At 37.8% G+C, this 16,998-nt stretch overlaps 1 protein-coding gene across 2 annotated transcripts in view; it reads right to left on the bottom strand.

Moving 5' to 3' along the window:
• LOC130236195 (ephrin type-A receptor 5) overlaps positions 1-16,998 on the bottom strand; it is a 197,366-nt gene that overhangs the window by 40,789 nt on the left and 139,579 nt on the right. Inside the window, exon 8 of one of the 2 annotated variants that reach the window (XM_056466839.1) lies at positions 16,751-16,853. In XM_056466839.1, the coding sequence (XP_056322814.1) occupies positions 16,751-16,853 (103 nt within the window). The remainder of the gene's footprint in view (positions 1-16,750; positions 16,854-16,998) is intronic. The other variant, XM_056466840.1, reaches the window with a different exon arrangement.

The following is a 16,998-nucleotide window of genomic DNA, read 5'->3' as shown; positions in this document are numbered from 1 at the left end:
GCATGTATAGCATGCGGGTCAAAAAACTTCCAACTGCCACAACTTCTAACTTTGTTCGACACTTGAAATTGCACAAAGAAAGATACGTTTTGATCGAATGTCAAGATTACCTTATTATGGCGTTATTTCCCTGACAAATGTCGTGAGCACAGTATTACAAGTTGAAAGTGCATTCATGTAATATGAGCGAGCGAATGTTTGGTCTGTGATGGTCATGGAAGAGTGGAGAACATGAGACTGATTCCTGTGACGCTGCAGAGACAGACGAGTCTTCGCTGAGGCCAGCTTCCAGCCTCCGCCACTGAGACTGCAGCTCTGCACAAGACGTTTGGCCAGCGGAGAAATTAAAATGATCGTGCCCAACTGAGCCTGGTTTCTCTCAAGGTTTTTTTTCTTCACTTCCGCCATTAGTGAAGTTTTTTTTCCCTCTCCGCTGTTGCCACTGACTTGCATGGTTCGGGATCTGTAGAGCTGCGCATCGTTGGATTTGCCCTTCAATGTTTGGACTCTCAGTAGTGATTATTAAACCACACTGAACTGAGCTCAACTGAACTGAACTTAAACACTACAAACTGAACTACACTGTTCCTATTTACTGTGACCTTTTATGTGAAGCTGCTTTGACACAATCTACATTGTATAAGCGCTATACAAATAAAGGTGAATTGAATTGAATTGAATTGAATTGAATTGAACTGAACTTAAACACTACAAACTGAACTACACTGTTCCTATTTACTGTGACCTTTTATGTGAAACTGCTTTGACACAATCTATATTGTATAAGCGCTATACAAATAAAGGTGAATTGAATTGAATTGAATGGAATAGTACAGTAGGCTATAATACCTTATCAAGTTTTTCCCTATTTTTCACAGTTACATTTCTGCTTGCGTTAGTTATATTTTTGTTTAAATATTTTTTATTTGATTAGTATGGTGCACCTTTGGGATGTTTAATTTTTTTTTTTTTAAATAAAATGTATTTACATCCAATGTCTATTCTCTGTATCTTTTAGTGTTTGAAACTGGAACTATCTCATCATATAACATACAGCCAAAATGTTAGGTTTATTATATAAAATTTTTTATATGTAAGTCTATTTTAGTATTTTTTTTATGGTTAATAAATATTGCACCAATATAAATCATAGGGATGCACTGATCCCGATACTTGAATTGTTTATCGGTTCGATACCGCATATTTTTGCTGGATCGGGTATTGGCCTGCTGGTACCGAACCTAATCCGATCTTGCGCGTGTGCTATATTCTGTGTAATTTATAAGCCAACAAATGCCACGAAGGTAGCCTATTATAAGGCACTAGAATGTTGTAATGTAGGCCTACTATATCCCAAATGTTCTGAAGCCATTCTAAAGTTTAATGTGAAGCACAGATGAATATTCATGTGGTTAAATTCATGTTCAGTTCAGCGCCTTCGCCGCTGCACCTGTCAATCACTCCATTCATTCACAATTCAAACTGCGTGCCGCGTTCATGACAACACGAAAACTGAATTATTGTGCATTAAACTGTTGTGCATTAACTGTTTTGCATTAAATGGTTTCATTTTGACATGCAACATGGAGATCATTGCTGTTTCTATATCATGTTGCGCTGTGTCTGTTAGATCAGCAGATCGCATTCGCAACACTGGAGTAGAGAGGGTTATTACCTGCTCTTCACACACAAAGTAGACCTATCTGCAACATTTAAATCATAAAAGGCTCAGTAATACATTGGACAGATCCTCAGCGCACTGATTTTTCCATATACCTGAGGGCTGTGCGCTGTGTCTCAGTGATGCATCAAGCGCTTTATTCAGGCACCGGCTGCGCAGACGTGACATGCACCGCTCCGTAAGATTATTCTTACAATAAGTTTATGTTCTCTCATCCTTCCGAGGGTAATGCGAATAGTTTGTAAAGCCTGGCTCATTGTGGTCTAAGTAGTTGATTAAATTAATGAAGTGAAACTGGTGGCAGTGGCGCAGTAGGTAGTGCTGTCGCCTCACAGCAAGAAGATCGCTGGTTCGAGCCCTGGCTGGGTCAGTTGGAATTTCTGTGTGGAGTTTGCATGTCCCTGCATTTGCGTGGGTTTCCTCCAGGTGCTTCAGTGTCACCCACAGTCCATAGACAGGCACCGGCTGCGCAGATGTGACATGGTGAATTAGAGGTGATTAAGGTAGGCTAAATTACAGGTGAATTAGGTAGGCTAAATTGTCTGTAGTGTATGGGTGTGTATGGATGTTTCCCAGAGATGGGTTGCAGCTGGAAGGGCATCCGCTGCGTAAAGTTGGCGGTTCATTCCGATGTGGTGACCCCAGATTAATAAAGTCGAAAAAAGAACTAAGTCGAAAAGAAAATGAATGAATGAATGAATGAAACTGGCGGCCCGGCGCATATGAATTGTCATTAACAGAAAGTTATTTAGCCTAATATAGGCTACTCTGAAACTGTGAATATTTTACTGTTATTTTATATTAACATTTTATTTAACAGACCAGTTTGTCAGGTTGTGCGCTGAAGCATAGTCCTATAAGCGGACCTTGTTTTGAACTTCACCTCAAATATTCTTGTTTATTTTGTAGATAACTGACCAACAAAAATACATTAAAATAACCAACAAATTATACAAAACAAAATTAGTTTCAAAATGATAATTTTTCAGACAAAAAAAAAAAAATTCAGACATGCTTTCAGTTTCTCCATCTCACTCGCCGCGAGTTTAGGCAAGGGAATGTTTATTAAGTAAAACTGGCATCAGACAGTTTAGTTTAGTCTGCTTCAAACCTGCAGGAAAATATCAAGCTTTGCTAAAAGATTGATTATTTTACCAACGGGTCAATATTGGTGGCCTATTACAGATTTCAAAGAAAAATATTAATATTAAAAAAGGAAACATAAGCTGGACCACAACAGATCATATCAATGTCATAATGCTCAAATAATGTAGCCCATAGTTTATAGCAAGCGTCATGTTTAGTTAGATTGTGCCGTCTGTCATATACAGTAGGCTTATATGTCTGTTATTTTTACTAAAGAAGGTATATTATTTGAGTTTATCACCAGAACTATAGAAACTGTGTTATGGTAATAAAAAAAATAATAATAATAATAATAAAAAATGGCACAGTATCGGGATCGGATCTATATCAGTCGATCGGTTCCAAAAAATGGTATCGGTGCATCCCTAACAAATCATATCAAAAAGCACGAAAGGAAGGGGGATCAAAAGACACAAATTGTGAGTCTTCATATAATCTCTTAGAGCGCGCAAGTAAATTAGTGTGCGAGCACTGCATACCTGAGAGCATGAGAAAATTTGCACGCGAGCAGCATATATTTGAGAGCTACTAAGCAGTTTTGTCCAGAAAAAGAGGATATCAGTAAACGAACATCACACATGGTAGAGAGCAAAGTTCTTTAATGTTATGTGAAGAAAACAACGTTATTGTTTGTATGAAGTAGCCTACTTTATTTACAATATGTGCTACCATTTTACATTGCTGCTAGACCCATTTGCATCTCAATCTCTTCAGCACACACGAGATTCAACTGACAAAATACCAATTTCAATCAATTTTACTTTGCAGCATACAGGAGTTCGTGGTCTACTGCTGCCTCATTGAGGTCGTTTATGTGATTTTGGTTGATCTCAAGTTGATCACCGAAGACATAACATAGCACAACTAAACTTAATGAATTAGACAGCAGTAGACCTGCAATTTCTGTGTGATGTGAGGCAAAATGGAATCTTTTGTGGTGGAACTCGTTCTTGTGCAATATGCTGTAGAGATGAGACGCTGCAATGTTCAGCACTTTTCAAAAAATTACATTTGTATTTTTATGTATCTGAGCAATGTTCTTTCATAAAAAAAGGTTTGTTTAATAAATACAGATCTTACAACCATATTTAATCTGTATACATTTTATTTTTCTGTTTAAAAGGCTCGAAAAGACGCGAAAGTCAAATCGTAGGACTTTGGACTTGACTTGGGACTTGAGGACAATGAATTGAGACTTACCTGTGACTTGTCAAACAATGACTTTGTCCCACCTCTGGTTGTTAGTGCCAGGTGGGCTGGTCTGAGTATTTAAGAAACTGCTGATCTACTGGGATTTTCATGCACAACTACCTCTAGGGATTACAGAGAATGGTCTTAAAAAGAGAAAATATCCAGTGAGTGGCAGTTCTGTGGGCACAAATGCCTTGTTGATGCCAGAGGTCAGAGTAGAAGGACCAGACTGGTTTGAGCTGATAGAAAGGCAACAGTAACTCAAATAACCACTCATTACAACCGAGGAATGCAGAAGAGCATTTCTGAATGCACAACATGTCGAACCTTGAGGCAGATGGACTACAGCAGCAAAAAAAACACACCAGGTGCCACTCCTGTCAGCTAAGTACAGGATACTGAAGCTACAATTTGCACAGACTTACCAAAATTGGACAATAGAAGATTGGAAAAATGTTGCCTGGTCTGAACACGACAATGAGGTCACTGTACTCAAAAGGCCTCCACAGTCACCAGAACTCAATCCAAAGCATCTTTTGTATGTGGTGGAACGGCAGATTCACATCATAGTGAATAAATAAATCTGCAGCAACTGTGTGATACTATCATGTCAATATGGACCAAAATGGCTGGTGAGTGTATTTCTTAGCTGCTTATTCTTTATTTACTTGTGCTTATTCTTCAGTTACTAGTGTTTATTATTTAAATACTGATGTATTTGATAAAGTTTCTAGCACTTATTCATTAGATTCTAGTTCTTATCTATTAGATATTAAGTATCCAGCATTAGATATTAGATATTACTGGCTAACATTTAATTATACTTTGTTATACTTCATTGAAAAACTAGGAACAAGTACCAATTTTCAGACTAATATCCTGTTTTCAAATATTCTTAGTAAACATTTATTACACACGAGTGCTTATTAATTAGCGACTGCAGTTACTAAGATATATTGGTATGAAGGGGAGAGTGGGACACAAAGTAACACTTTTTAGCATTGGCCAAATAATGAACAAAGTAAGGGGGTTAGACAAACCATATTTTTACCAGCAACACACAAGCCTCTCCTACAAATAAGCACTGAAAGTACGACCGCCGGATCTTTGGTTTCTGTGCAGTATTGCCAAAAGTGCCAGGAGTAAAAATGTTACCATTTACCCCACCTGTAGTTGTAACAAGTTGTAACAAGTTGTAACAGACTGAGGGTTAGTTGTAACATGTGCTTAAAAAGTCAGATTTCACACAATTAAGTTAAATTTAGTTTACTTAATATAGTGTATTTCCTCAGTAGGTAATTTCTTTTTATTCTACATAGCACAGTATGTTTATTTATGTATTTATCTGTTGGATAAACACATTTGGATTTACTTGCATTATTATCCATCATTATCCAATGCATTTATTTGCATTATTAACAATAACATGTTTTTTTTTCTATAAATTTTCTATTAAAAAACATATTTATTTGAAAAGTTCTCAACATTACACTCAAAATTCAAAAATTATTTTGCTAGTTTAATTGGTGTCCAACAGTGTGTGGCTTATTTGTAACACCCTGCTACAACTAACCCCGCTGTGTCGTGTTTTCCTCAAAACTGGCTTGCAGTCACTGTGTGTATTTTACACCTTTCAAATTGGTTCTAGAAGTGGGTAATCACAACAATATAAGATTTTCCATTCATATGTACACAGATTTTTTTTTAATAAAAAAATATAGAGTATAATAAAAAATACTTTTATGCTGCAAAAATGGTTTCTCCTGAGCTAAATATCTCCTTTATTGACACAATGATAGTGTATGCAAATATATATTGTGGTGTATAATACAGCTTGCACTGTATGCTGCCAAAAATCACTATGCACCACTTACTATAAATATCAGTTTATGTCCCATTTTTCAAAATTCCAAACAAGCCATTTCCCTTTCAGGCCGGTGACCCTTGCTCTGTTTAGGGGTGTATTGTAGCCAATTGTTCATATGTGTGTATTTTAAGAACTGTATATGTGTGTGTCCTGTGGGATTTGTCAGTATGGCTCCAGCCACAAGGGAGATGCACACACTTCACACTGCTAGTGAGTCTGAGTTTGAACAGCAAATCTACCCTGTGGCTCCAGCTCCCCTGTGCTCCACTTTCCGCTGCTGAATTTGACTGAATTGATGTGCTTTTACTCAACCTGTGGTAATAATAATAATAATAATAATAATAATAATAATAATAATAATAATAATAATAATAATAATAATAAAACTAACTTGAAGTAACACAAAAGGTGTTTTGACAACCAACTAACCAACCAACCAACAACCATCCATCCAACCATCCATCCCTCCGTCCATCCATCCATCCATCCATCCATCCATCCATCCATCCATCCATCCATCCATCCATCCATCAATCCACCTACCAACCAACCAACCAACCAACCAACCAACCAACCATCAAACGATCCAATAATTCAACCAACCAATCACCAATCAACCAATCACAGTAGAACATGGATATGTTTCATTAGCATTAACATTGCATATGCATTTGAGTTTCACCTGACTCACTAAGTTTTGTGGTAGTCAGTTAATGGATATTTGTGCCATTATTTAATGCCACAAAAGATTCTTCTCTCATCTGCACTTTTATGGGTTTGAGCTTTTGTCCTAATTTGACTTGTTTAATAGATCCAGTGTGTTTTCAATTATTTGATAATAATAATTTGTTTGAAAAAGAATAACAGTTTGTAACCTCCAGTGTTCATTTCAGATAAACCTTCAACAAATTGTACAGCTATGTTTTTGCTAAACTAGCAGCACATTTTTCAATAAGCCTGTGTTGAATATTCTCAGCCAGTGTCCTCGACTAACCCCGAAATCTTCACCCCATCACCTTCAAATCCTCGCAGCTCTCTGACAGCCATACTAACAGGCCTGTCCAGTAGGAGCTTGTTCTCCGACAGCTCGCTGTAATAGCCTTCTGACGGCGTCCTTGTAGCTCATTCATGAATAAGTCTTGACCTAGTAAGGCCAAGAAGGCTATTAACAACCCTGATTGCTTGCTGCTTCAAAACCATCTGTGACATGAAAGGTGACGGAAGTGTCAGGGCTGTGGCCCACATGATCCACTGATACACACTTTAAGAGTAATTGCTTGAAACCGTCGCACCCTTGAGGACATTCTAACCCTTGCTTAAACAATCCCGGCTGCCTTTCAAGTGGCCGTCTTGAGGCTCGAACAAAATCTCACTCGCTGATGTCTTTTTGAGGTCTTTGCCTCGTGCCAGTGATCAATCTCAACAAGGTCTTGACAGCGGTGAATTAAAGGCTGCGGTTCAGTTCAAGAGTGAAGGACGAGGAGAGACTTAAGGCCCCTGATACACTCAGTCAAGTTCTTGTTCTGTCTTTGTTTGGAAGTTTGGAATACTTAAGCAGTTTTATAGTGTTAGTGAGTGTTAGCGTTAATGAGCATCTTGATGTTGCACTGGATTCATTCATTCATTTTCTTTTTGGCTTAGTCCCTTTATTAATCTTATCCAGCCTATGTTTCACACAGCGGATGCCCTTCCAGCTGCAACCCATCACTGGGAAACATCCATACACATTCATTCAAACTCATAGACTAAGGACAATTTAGCTTTACCAATTAACCTATACCACATGTTTTTAGACTTGTAGGGGAAGATGTGCTGTCCAGATCTCGAAGCATTGTTTATTAAAGAGCCCATATTATGGGTTTTTGAAAATGCCTTTCCATGTAGTGTGTAACACAGCTCTAAGTGAAGTGAAATATCCAGATAAGGCTTAAATCTGTAAGTGTACAGTGTTTAAAACTTTTGATTCATCTATAATAGAGTCGACTCATAGTGCTTCAAACGAGTCGTCTTGATAACGAGTCATTAGGTGTTTCGTGATGACGCGGCTACAAAACACAAGTAGTTGCGCGTGCAAACCCGGGAGATTTGAAACCTGCGGCCCCGCCCACTAACAGAAAAAAAGTCACACACACACACACACACACAGACACCGGTCGAATGAAGTCACGCTGTGCAGATGGATATTATTGACAGTTCACCCAAAGATGAAACCTTAGCAATATAGCCTAGCCTTGAGCAGTTCGAGTGCTTCTGGAAACTACATGCTTACAAAGAAGACTTCATCGGTTTGTTAAAGGAAGGATCAGTAAAGACTGTCAGAACATGGATCAGTGGATCATGAATCAGTTTTTTCCTCCATTTCACAAGTGTAAGTACGTGCGATTAAAACTGTTGCCTCGTTTACTCTAGCTTGCAAATTATGTATTTAGTTGTGTTTTGTTACTTGTAACAGCGTGTACTGTATCAGGTTAACTCCATATATTCTCAAATCGCGTGTAAAGCCACGTTGAAAACGCGACGCGTGCTGCTTTGTTTACGGATCGTCAGCTTTTCCTTCACACATGCAACGGTAAAGTTTCAAAATAGTTCAGCTCAGGTTCGGGGTGAAATTGAAGACCGGGGGGATATTCGCGGATATAACTGAGGATGCGGGTGGTGAGGGAGGTGTCGCCACTACGCCCTCTCTATTCTGGATGCGCCGGCCCTGTCTGTGTGTGTGTGTGTGTGTGTGTGTGTGCGTGTGTGTGTGTGTGTGTGTGTGTGTGTGTGTGTGTGTGAAAAGAGCAGATCGACTGTGATGGGCTAGAAGATCTCCTCGCCAGTTCTTGGACTTTTTGCTCAATAAAATAGTTAGTCATCAGTATTTTCTAGTCCATCGTCTGTATTTACATTCACCCACTGGCAGCCAAAATCCACTATGAAGCGTGTGTGCACTGTGACTACTTTTATATTGTTGATTAGCTGCTGGACATTTCACTCTGTCTCGCGCTGAAGCCTTGTCCGTGTCGACCAATCGCAGCAGACTGTCATCGGTCCAATCAGCACAGATTAGCTTCGCGCTGAGGAGGGGTTTGGGAACAAATGAATCGCTGAACGATTCATATGGGAGTCGCTGGAATAATTAGGTAAAACTAAATGCAGATTATAAGACCATGAAAGTGTTTTTTGACCTTGCATGCATATTAGACTGTTGTTGGAGACCCTTACAACCAAAATATGACCCTATTTCATGTATAATATGGGCTCTTTAACTGTAAGCCTTTTTACTCCCCGTGCGAGTTCTGCTCGTTCATCCTCGTCAGTGTTTACATTCCTCCGCACGCGCATACGAGCCTGGCGATACAGAAACTAGCTGATCAGATCACAGTGATAGAGCAACAACACCTGGACTCTGTTTTAATAATTCTCTGGGATTTTAACAAAGCAAAACTATCCCGTGAACTGCCAAAATATAGACAGCATGTTACATGTCCCACAAGAGGGAGTAATATATTGAATCACGGCTATACCACAATAAAGGATGCATACCGCTCCGTCCAACGAGTAGCTTTAGGACACTCTGACCATTGTTTGTTTCATCTCATTTCAACCTACAGGCAGAAACTGAAAACAGCCAAACCTGCATTAAGATCTGTGAAAAGATGGACTAACGAAACAGAGCGGGATCTACAAGACTGTTTCGACCTCACTGACTGGAGTGTTTTTGAAGCTGCTGCAAACGATTTGTATGAGACTGTAACATCTTATATCAGTTTCTGTGAAGACGTGTGCATTCCTACCAGGACTCAACTCACATACAACAATGACAAACCATGGTTCACTGTAAAACTCAGACAGCTACATCAGGCCAAGGAGGTTGCTTACAGGAATGAGGATAAGTCCTTGTATAAGCAGGCCAAATACACATTCGAAAAGGAGATCAGAGTCGCAAAAAGGAACTATTCTGAGAAACTAAGGAGTCAGTTCTCTTCCAGCGACTCAGCATCTATGTGGAAAAGTCTGAAAAACATCACAAACTACAAGACACCGTCCCCCAGCACTGTAGACAATGAACGACTTGCAAATGACCTGAATGAGTTTTACTGCCGGTTTGAGAAAACCCCCCACACCCACTCTGAACTGCTCTTCACACCACCATTAACACCTCCACCACCCCCCGCATCCCCCATACCTGCACTTCAGTTCAGCGAAGAGGAGGTGCGCCAGGTCTTCCGGAAACAGAAGAGGAAAAAAGCACCGGGCCCAGATTTTATAACACCAGCCTGTTTAAAATCCTGTGCTGACCAACTGGCCCCCATCTTCACCCTGATCTTCAACAGATCATTGGAGCTGTGTGAAGTGCCCTCCTGCCTCAAATGCTCCACCATCATCCCCATCCCAAAGAAACCCAAACTTACAGGACTAAATGACTACAGACCGGTGGCACTAACATCTGTGGTCATGAAGTCTTTTGAAAAACTGGTGCTGGCCCACCTGAAGGACATCACTGAACCCTCACTGGACTCTCTTCAGTTTGCCTACAGAGCAAACAGGTCTGTGGATGATGCAGTAAATATGGGACTGCGTTATGTTCTGCAACACCTAGACAGACCAGGGACCTATGTGAGGATCTTGTTTGTTGACTTCAGCTCGGCGTTTAACACTATCATCCCAAAACTTCTCCTGCCCAAAATAACTCAGCTCTCTGTGCCCACCTCTGTCTGTCAGTGGATCAACAGCTTCCTAACGGACAGGCAGCAGCTGGTGAAGCTGGGAAAATTCTCATCTAATATCCGCACAATCAGCACTGGCGCCCCCCAGGGGTGTGTCCTCTCCCCACTGCTCTTCTCCCTGTACACGAATGACTGCACTTCAAAAGACTCCTCTGTGAAGCTCTTGAAGTTTGCAGACGACACCACACTTATCGGCCTCATTCAGGACGGTGACGAGTCTGCTTACAGACAGGAGGTTAAGGAGTTGGCTGTCTGGTGCAGTCACAACAACCTGGAGCTCAACACGCTCAAAACAGTGGAGATGATAGTGGACTTCAGGAGAAACCCCCCTGCTCTCCCCCCACTGAGCATCATGGACAGCATTGTGGCAGCAGTGGAGTCATTCAGGTTCCTGGGCACCACCATCTCTCAGGACCTGAAGTGGGACACTCACATTGACTCCATTGTCAAAAAAGCTCAACAGAGGCTGTACTTTCTTCGTCAGCTGAGGAAGTTTAACCTCCCAAAGGAGCTTCTGAAACAGTTCTACACCTCCATCATTGAATCAGTCATCTGCACATCAATAACTGTCTGGTTTAGCTCAGCTACTAAATACGACCTCCAAAGACTACATCGAATAGTTTGGACTGCTGAGCGAATCACTGGTACAACCCTTCCAACTCCCCAATAACTTTACTTATCCAGAGCAAGCAGGAGGGCTGCCAAAATCACTCTGGACCCCTCACACCCAGCACACTGCCTCTTTGAACTTTTACCTTCTGGTTGACGCTACAGAGCACTGCGCACCAGAACAGCCCGACACAGAAACAGTTTCTTCCCTCAGGCAATCCATCTCATGAACACTTGATGATAATAATTGTGGAACCAACATCACTACTTGCCATACACTTTTTTACACATATACACTTATTTAACCACACACTTACATGCCAATTTATTTATGTTTATTTATCATTATGTATTTTGAGTGAGCTGCTATAATGCGCATTTGTAATAGGCATTTGGAGCCAGATAAAAATAGCACTGAGAATGTCACTGTTAAAACACACACACACACACACACACACACACACACACACACACACACACACACACACACACACACACACACACAATATGTTTGCTCATATTTAGTGACTGCAAATGTAATCCGCATGCATATGAACAGCTTTTTCACGAAACGTAGATTATATGGTGGCAATAATAATATTGTTTTAGCTTGCCCATGGTCAGAATTTAATGCAGGCGTAACTTGTAGTAAGTTAGAGGTGTGACTTGAAGTTAAATATGACAGGATTACCACAGCACTTTCTGCTGTACAATATCACAAGAATTAGCCTTTTTATTCTGGGTTTTTCCAAAACATTTTTTTTTTCTCAGTGCAAGGTAAAATCAAAGTCTGTTCTGCATTTAAGTTGTTTCATTTAGAAACACCTTATTTTTACAAAGTGACATCTTTATAAATAAATGTATTCATATTAATTGTAAAAACTTTTCAGGGTGCAAACATTTCAGTGGACTGGAATATTTTTGCTATTGAAACAGCACTAAAGATGACTGACACCCTCCCTTACAAACATTACCTGCTGTATTTTATGTGGTAAACCATCAAATGTACAACACAAAAATTATGTAGTAATTGTGTAGTACTTTGTTGTTGTTTGGGACTTTTTACCACATGATTCTGTGTTGTACAGTATGTAATACTCCTGTAGTATTCTTGTGGTAGTGTGTGGTATCACTTTCATATGTCTGTAGTATTCACCACAGAATTCTGTTGTACATTATGTAATATTCCTGAGATATTCTTGTGGTAGTGTGTAGTATTACTTTCATATTTTGGTAGTATTTACCACAAGATTCTATTGTATGTAATACTCCTGTGATATTCTTGTGGTAGAGTGTGTGGTATTACTTTCATGTTCCTGTAGTATTCTTGTTGCAAATGTGGTTTTACTTTAACATTTCTGTAGTATTTACCACAGGATTCTGTTGTACAGTGTGTAATACTCCTGTGAAATTCTTGTGGTAGTATGTGGTATCACTTTCATATTTCTGTTGTATTTACCACAGGATTCAGTTGTTCAGTATGTAATACTCTTGTGATATTCCAGCCTGATCTCACAAGGAAACGTAAGTATTTTACGTTTTATCAGTTTAGTGGCTAGAGTTCAGTCGTATGAAAATGTACGATTTTAAAAAGGAGGCATGGCACCTCTAACCCCAACCGTCATTGGGTGACGAGCAAATCGTACTAAATTGTATGAATTAGATCGTACGAATTCATACGAATTGCCGTGAGATTGCGTTGGATATTCTTGTGGTAATACGTGGTATCACTTTAACATGTCTGTAGTATTTACCACAAGATTCTGTTGTTCAGTATGTAAATCTCCTGTAGTATTCTAGATATATTATTAGATTACGTTTTAAATATAATAGGTTTGAATTTAAAACAAAAAAAAATATTAAATTCAAGATTAATTGTAAAGTTGCTATTTAATTTTTTTATGAAGTGATCATGTTTATTTAGGTAAATGCTGCATGACTTTGATGTGCGTTGCGCATCTCATTTAAATGCTGGCGCATAGAGTGAGTTGCTATGGAAACAACAAACGAGGCAATGACACACCACCTGAAAAACTTTTCTCAGGCTGCTGACTGTTTACACTGTTTTCAGGTAAGTGTAGTCCCTAAAACAAAGCAAATATCACATACAGCGGTTCCTAACACTTTTATTATTGGTAATTGACATGTTTCGGTTGACTATTTATGTTTTAGAGATGATTAGTCTTCAAAAAAATCTGTTAGCTTCTTAGCGCTGGTAAGGCTAACATTAGCAAACGTGCAAATATGCATTGTATCACAGGAGCGTGAATCAAATCGGTAGTTAAAACATGTTTTGATAATGGTAACTTTAAACAAATATTGACTAAAAAAGTGCCCATGTGGTTTCAGGAGTGACAGAATAACCCCTGCCACAGAAAATAGGATAAAAGATTTCTGAAGGGAGTTGATCACAATGATGCAGGAAACACAGGTAATCCGAGAATGAATTCATATGCATTTCCATAGCATGCCTATAGCATTATCCATATGTTACGTCTTTTTTGCAGTTATTTTAGGAAAGTTTTGGCATTGAAACATAAGTGAGTGGTTCTAAATCATCACACGATTCTTTAACTCTTCTTTAACATTTAATATGCAGATTTGCTGCTGTGTGTGATTTTTATTTAGTTTTATTTTTTTTAACAGTATTTGAAGCAGAAATGTACACTTTTGCTCAGTTTAATGCATCCTTGCTGAAATTAAATTACTTTTTTTTTTTCAAATAATCTTGGTACAGCAGTCATTTTAAAATAAAGCTGTTTAAAAATCTGAAAATCTCTTTTTAACTTTAATGAACATTAGTACTGGAACCATTTTTTTTCTACAAATATAACATATTTATAAATGCTAACATTTGCTAATGCTAACACTAACATGACATAGAATGGAGACATTTTGCTATCACCTTGATTACATCAACAAAAACTATGATTCACTGGACAGAAAAAAATTTACTAATATCCCCACGATCTCAATTTCATTTCAACACAATGTTACTGTACATCTAATCTGAATGAAAACACCATTTCATAAGGACAAACAAAAGATGAACACATTTTTTATCTACACCTCCCGCACTTCCAGTGTAACTCCAGCAAATTGCACGCTGTTTATCATAGAAAGTCAGAACGCACCTCAGTTTGTTTCCTCTAGCACAATACCATGCATTACTGTCTCATTTTAAAATGTTGTGCCTGAAATGCAAAATAGGACAGCGTGTATGAAACCGGATATTGTTGTTGGCTCCCTGTCTTGCTCTGCCATTGTGTTTTGCAATCGTGAAAACAAATCTCCCGCTGCTGTTTACATTAAATAGCAGGCAGGCACATATTCTTTCCACTGTAGAACTGTTGCCAGTGATCAGAGATGTAGATATGCCTGTAATTCCCTCTGAGGCATTTACTAGTTCAGTACATGACAGCTAAAATGGACAGCTAAATCAATGTACTGTACTTGTTCAAATGTGTTAAAGGGATAGTTCACACCAAATGCACATTTCCTCACCATTTACTCACACTCACGTGGTTCTAATTTGTTTTATGCATATTTTTTTTCTTCTTTTAAACACAAAGGAAGATATTCTGAAGAATGTTGTGGAAAAAACAATGGCATCCATAGTAAGAAAACAAATGAAAAAAACCTAACAAAATAAACTCGAACAAGTTTAAAACAAGCAAAGAGTGAGGAAATGTTGACAGGATGTTCATTTTTTGGCGAACTATCCCTTTATTGTGGCTTTAAATTTGATTATGGGACTGCAAACACTATTATATGGTATTTTTAATACAGATTATGTCATGGTTAGTTTTAGACAAATACCACAGTTCTTACTAAATATATCTTTGAGTATTACATTATAGTAGGTTTTCTACTTTTTAGCATTTCAGTATACTTAAACTAGTATTTATTTAATTAGGAAATAATAAAATGTGATTATTTATATAACTTACAATTAATTTGATGATCAGTTAATTATGTACTTGATGAAGAAAATTTTATTGTTGATATTTTTACATTTGTAAAACCTTACTCACTGTTTTCATTATGCTTTTGCCCATACATGTGTTATTTACTACTGTAAAGTCACATAAATGCTGGATATATCTGTGCATGTTTACAGATGCTATTCATTGCTAATAGTTGTCGCTTATTTTCATTGTCAATACGTTGTTGCAGCTTTACATTTTATTATTTAAATATTATTTTACATAATTTTATGTAAATTTTACTTTATAGATTTTGGAAATGACCTTAAGAAACTAGAATGCATAGGAATCAAAGAAGTATTTGAATCACATAAAGGAGCATTCTGGATTCAAAAATTAAGATCACTTACACCAAAAGGAATGAATGAGTAATTGAACCTTTCTGTGTTTCTTTAACGGTTTGTTGTTTAGCTATAATATTGTGAATCATGGATTTTGAACATGCAATGATACAAATAATGAGAAAAATATGTATTTTTTTTATGTTTTGGACTGTCGGAATTTCATTGCATTTATGTAGACATGAATAAGTGAATGATGGTAATTGTTATGCTATTTTCCTGTGAAATAATGTTTTTGACGGTGAAGGTAAATATTTCTTGTGTGGTTAATCATGGTAGCCTATATTGAAATGAAAATGAGATTAAATAGTTTTTAATAATCAAGTAGCCGTCTAACTAATGACATAACGTGATGGACTGTGGGACAAAAGGGTGGAGTGAGAGGATTGTGTCACACACTGAGGAAGGCATTGTGCTGAAGCGTCTGTGTTTTGTATCACCTGCAGAATATAAAATAAAACTATACAAAGCAATTATTTAATGAGTGCGAATCATGACCTTCTGAATCATTTAATTACAAACCATTTCACGAAAAATGCATCAGTTAGACTGAAGACGAGTTTTGTTTAGATTTCAAAGTAAAAATAAAAATAGAATAGACATCATCTTTTTGAAAAAGTCAATTATATTATATAACTGCAAATTATACAGTTGACAGCTGTACTGTCCACCCTACTCGCACCTTAACTTAATGATTAATTGTAATGTAATGACATGCAACTTTTGTAAAGCTGCTTTGGAACAATATCTATAGTAAAAACACTGTGCAAATAAACTTGAATCAAATTGAATTGAGTTTATAGTTCAAGTTGATAAAAGTCACCATTACATAGATATGCACAATGTTAGGGTTAATGCACAATTAATGGCAAAATATTAACACTTGCACAGCAAATATGCATATTTTCCCAACAATGGTTTATGAGTACCCATGATTAATTGTTAACTATGTAATTTATAGATAATTAATATTTTTGTATTATTAATTAAAAATGAAGGGAAAGTAATTATGTTAATGTGAAAAAAATCTAATATAATTTTAATAGAAAAGTCTATTAATTAAAAAAAAAAACTTGAAAGTACAGTTGGCAATATCAAATAAATGAGTTAGTTGGTACTCCCTATCAATTATTTTAATTTACTGATTACTTACTGAGTTGTATTTACTGAGTAATTGTTGTGCCACACATTTTTATTATAAATGACTTGACACTTACCTGCCACTCATGAGAAAACCCGTGACCAAGGCAATGAGGATGATGCCCACAGTCACAGCGACAGCAATAATAGGCACCTGACCCTGCTCACTGGAGGCTGCTACTGCAACACACACCACAACAAAAAGAGGAGGGATGAGAGCCTGTAAGAAATGTACCTAATTGCATGATACAAACTCGTAATTCTAAGAGGAAATTGAAAGATGTGAGATACAAGCTCAAAATTGTGAGGAAAATGCCTAAACAGG

The sequence above is a fragment of the Danio aesculapii genome, chromosome 10 (genome assembly GCF_903798145.1).
Source record: "Danio aesculapii chromosome 10, fDanAes4.1, whole genome shotgun sequence".
Lineage (NCBI taxonomy): Eukaryota > Metazoa > Chordata > Actinopteri > Cypriniformes > Danionidae > Danio > Danio aesculapii.
This window is presented reverse-complemented; position numbering and strand designations above follow the sequence as displayed.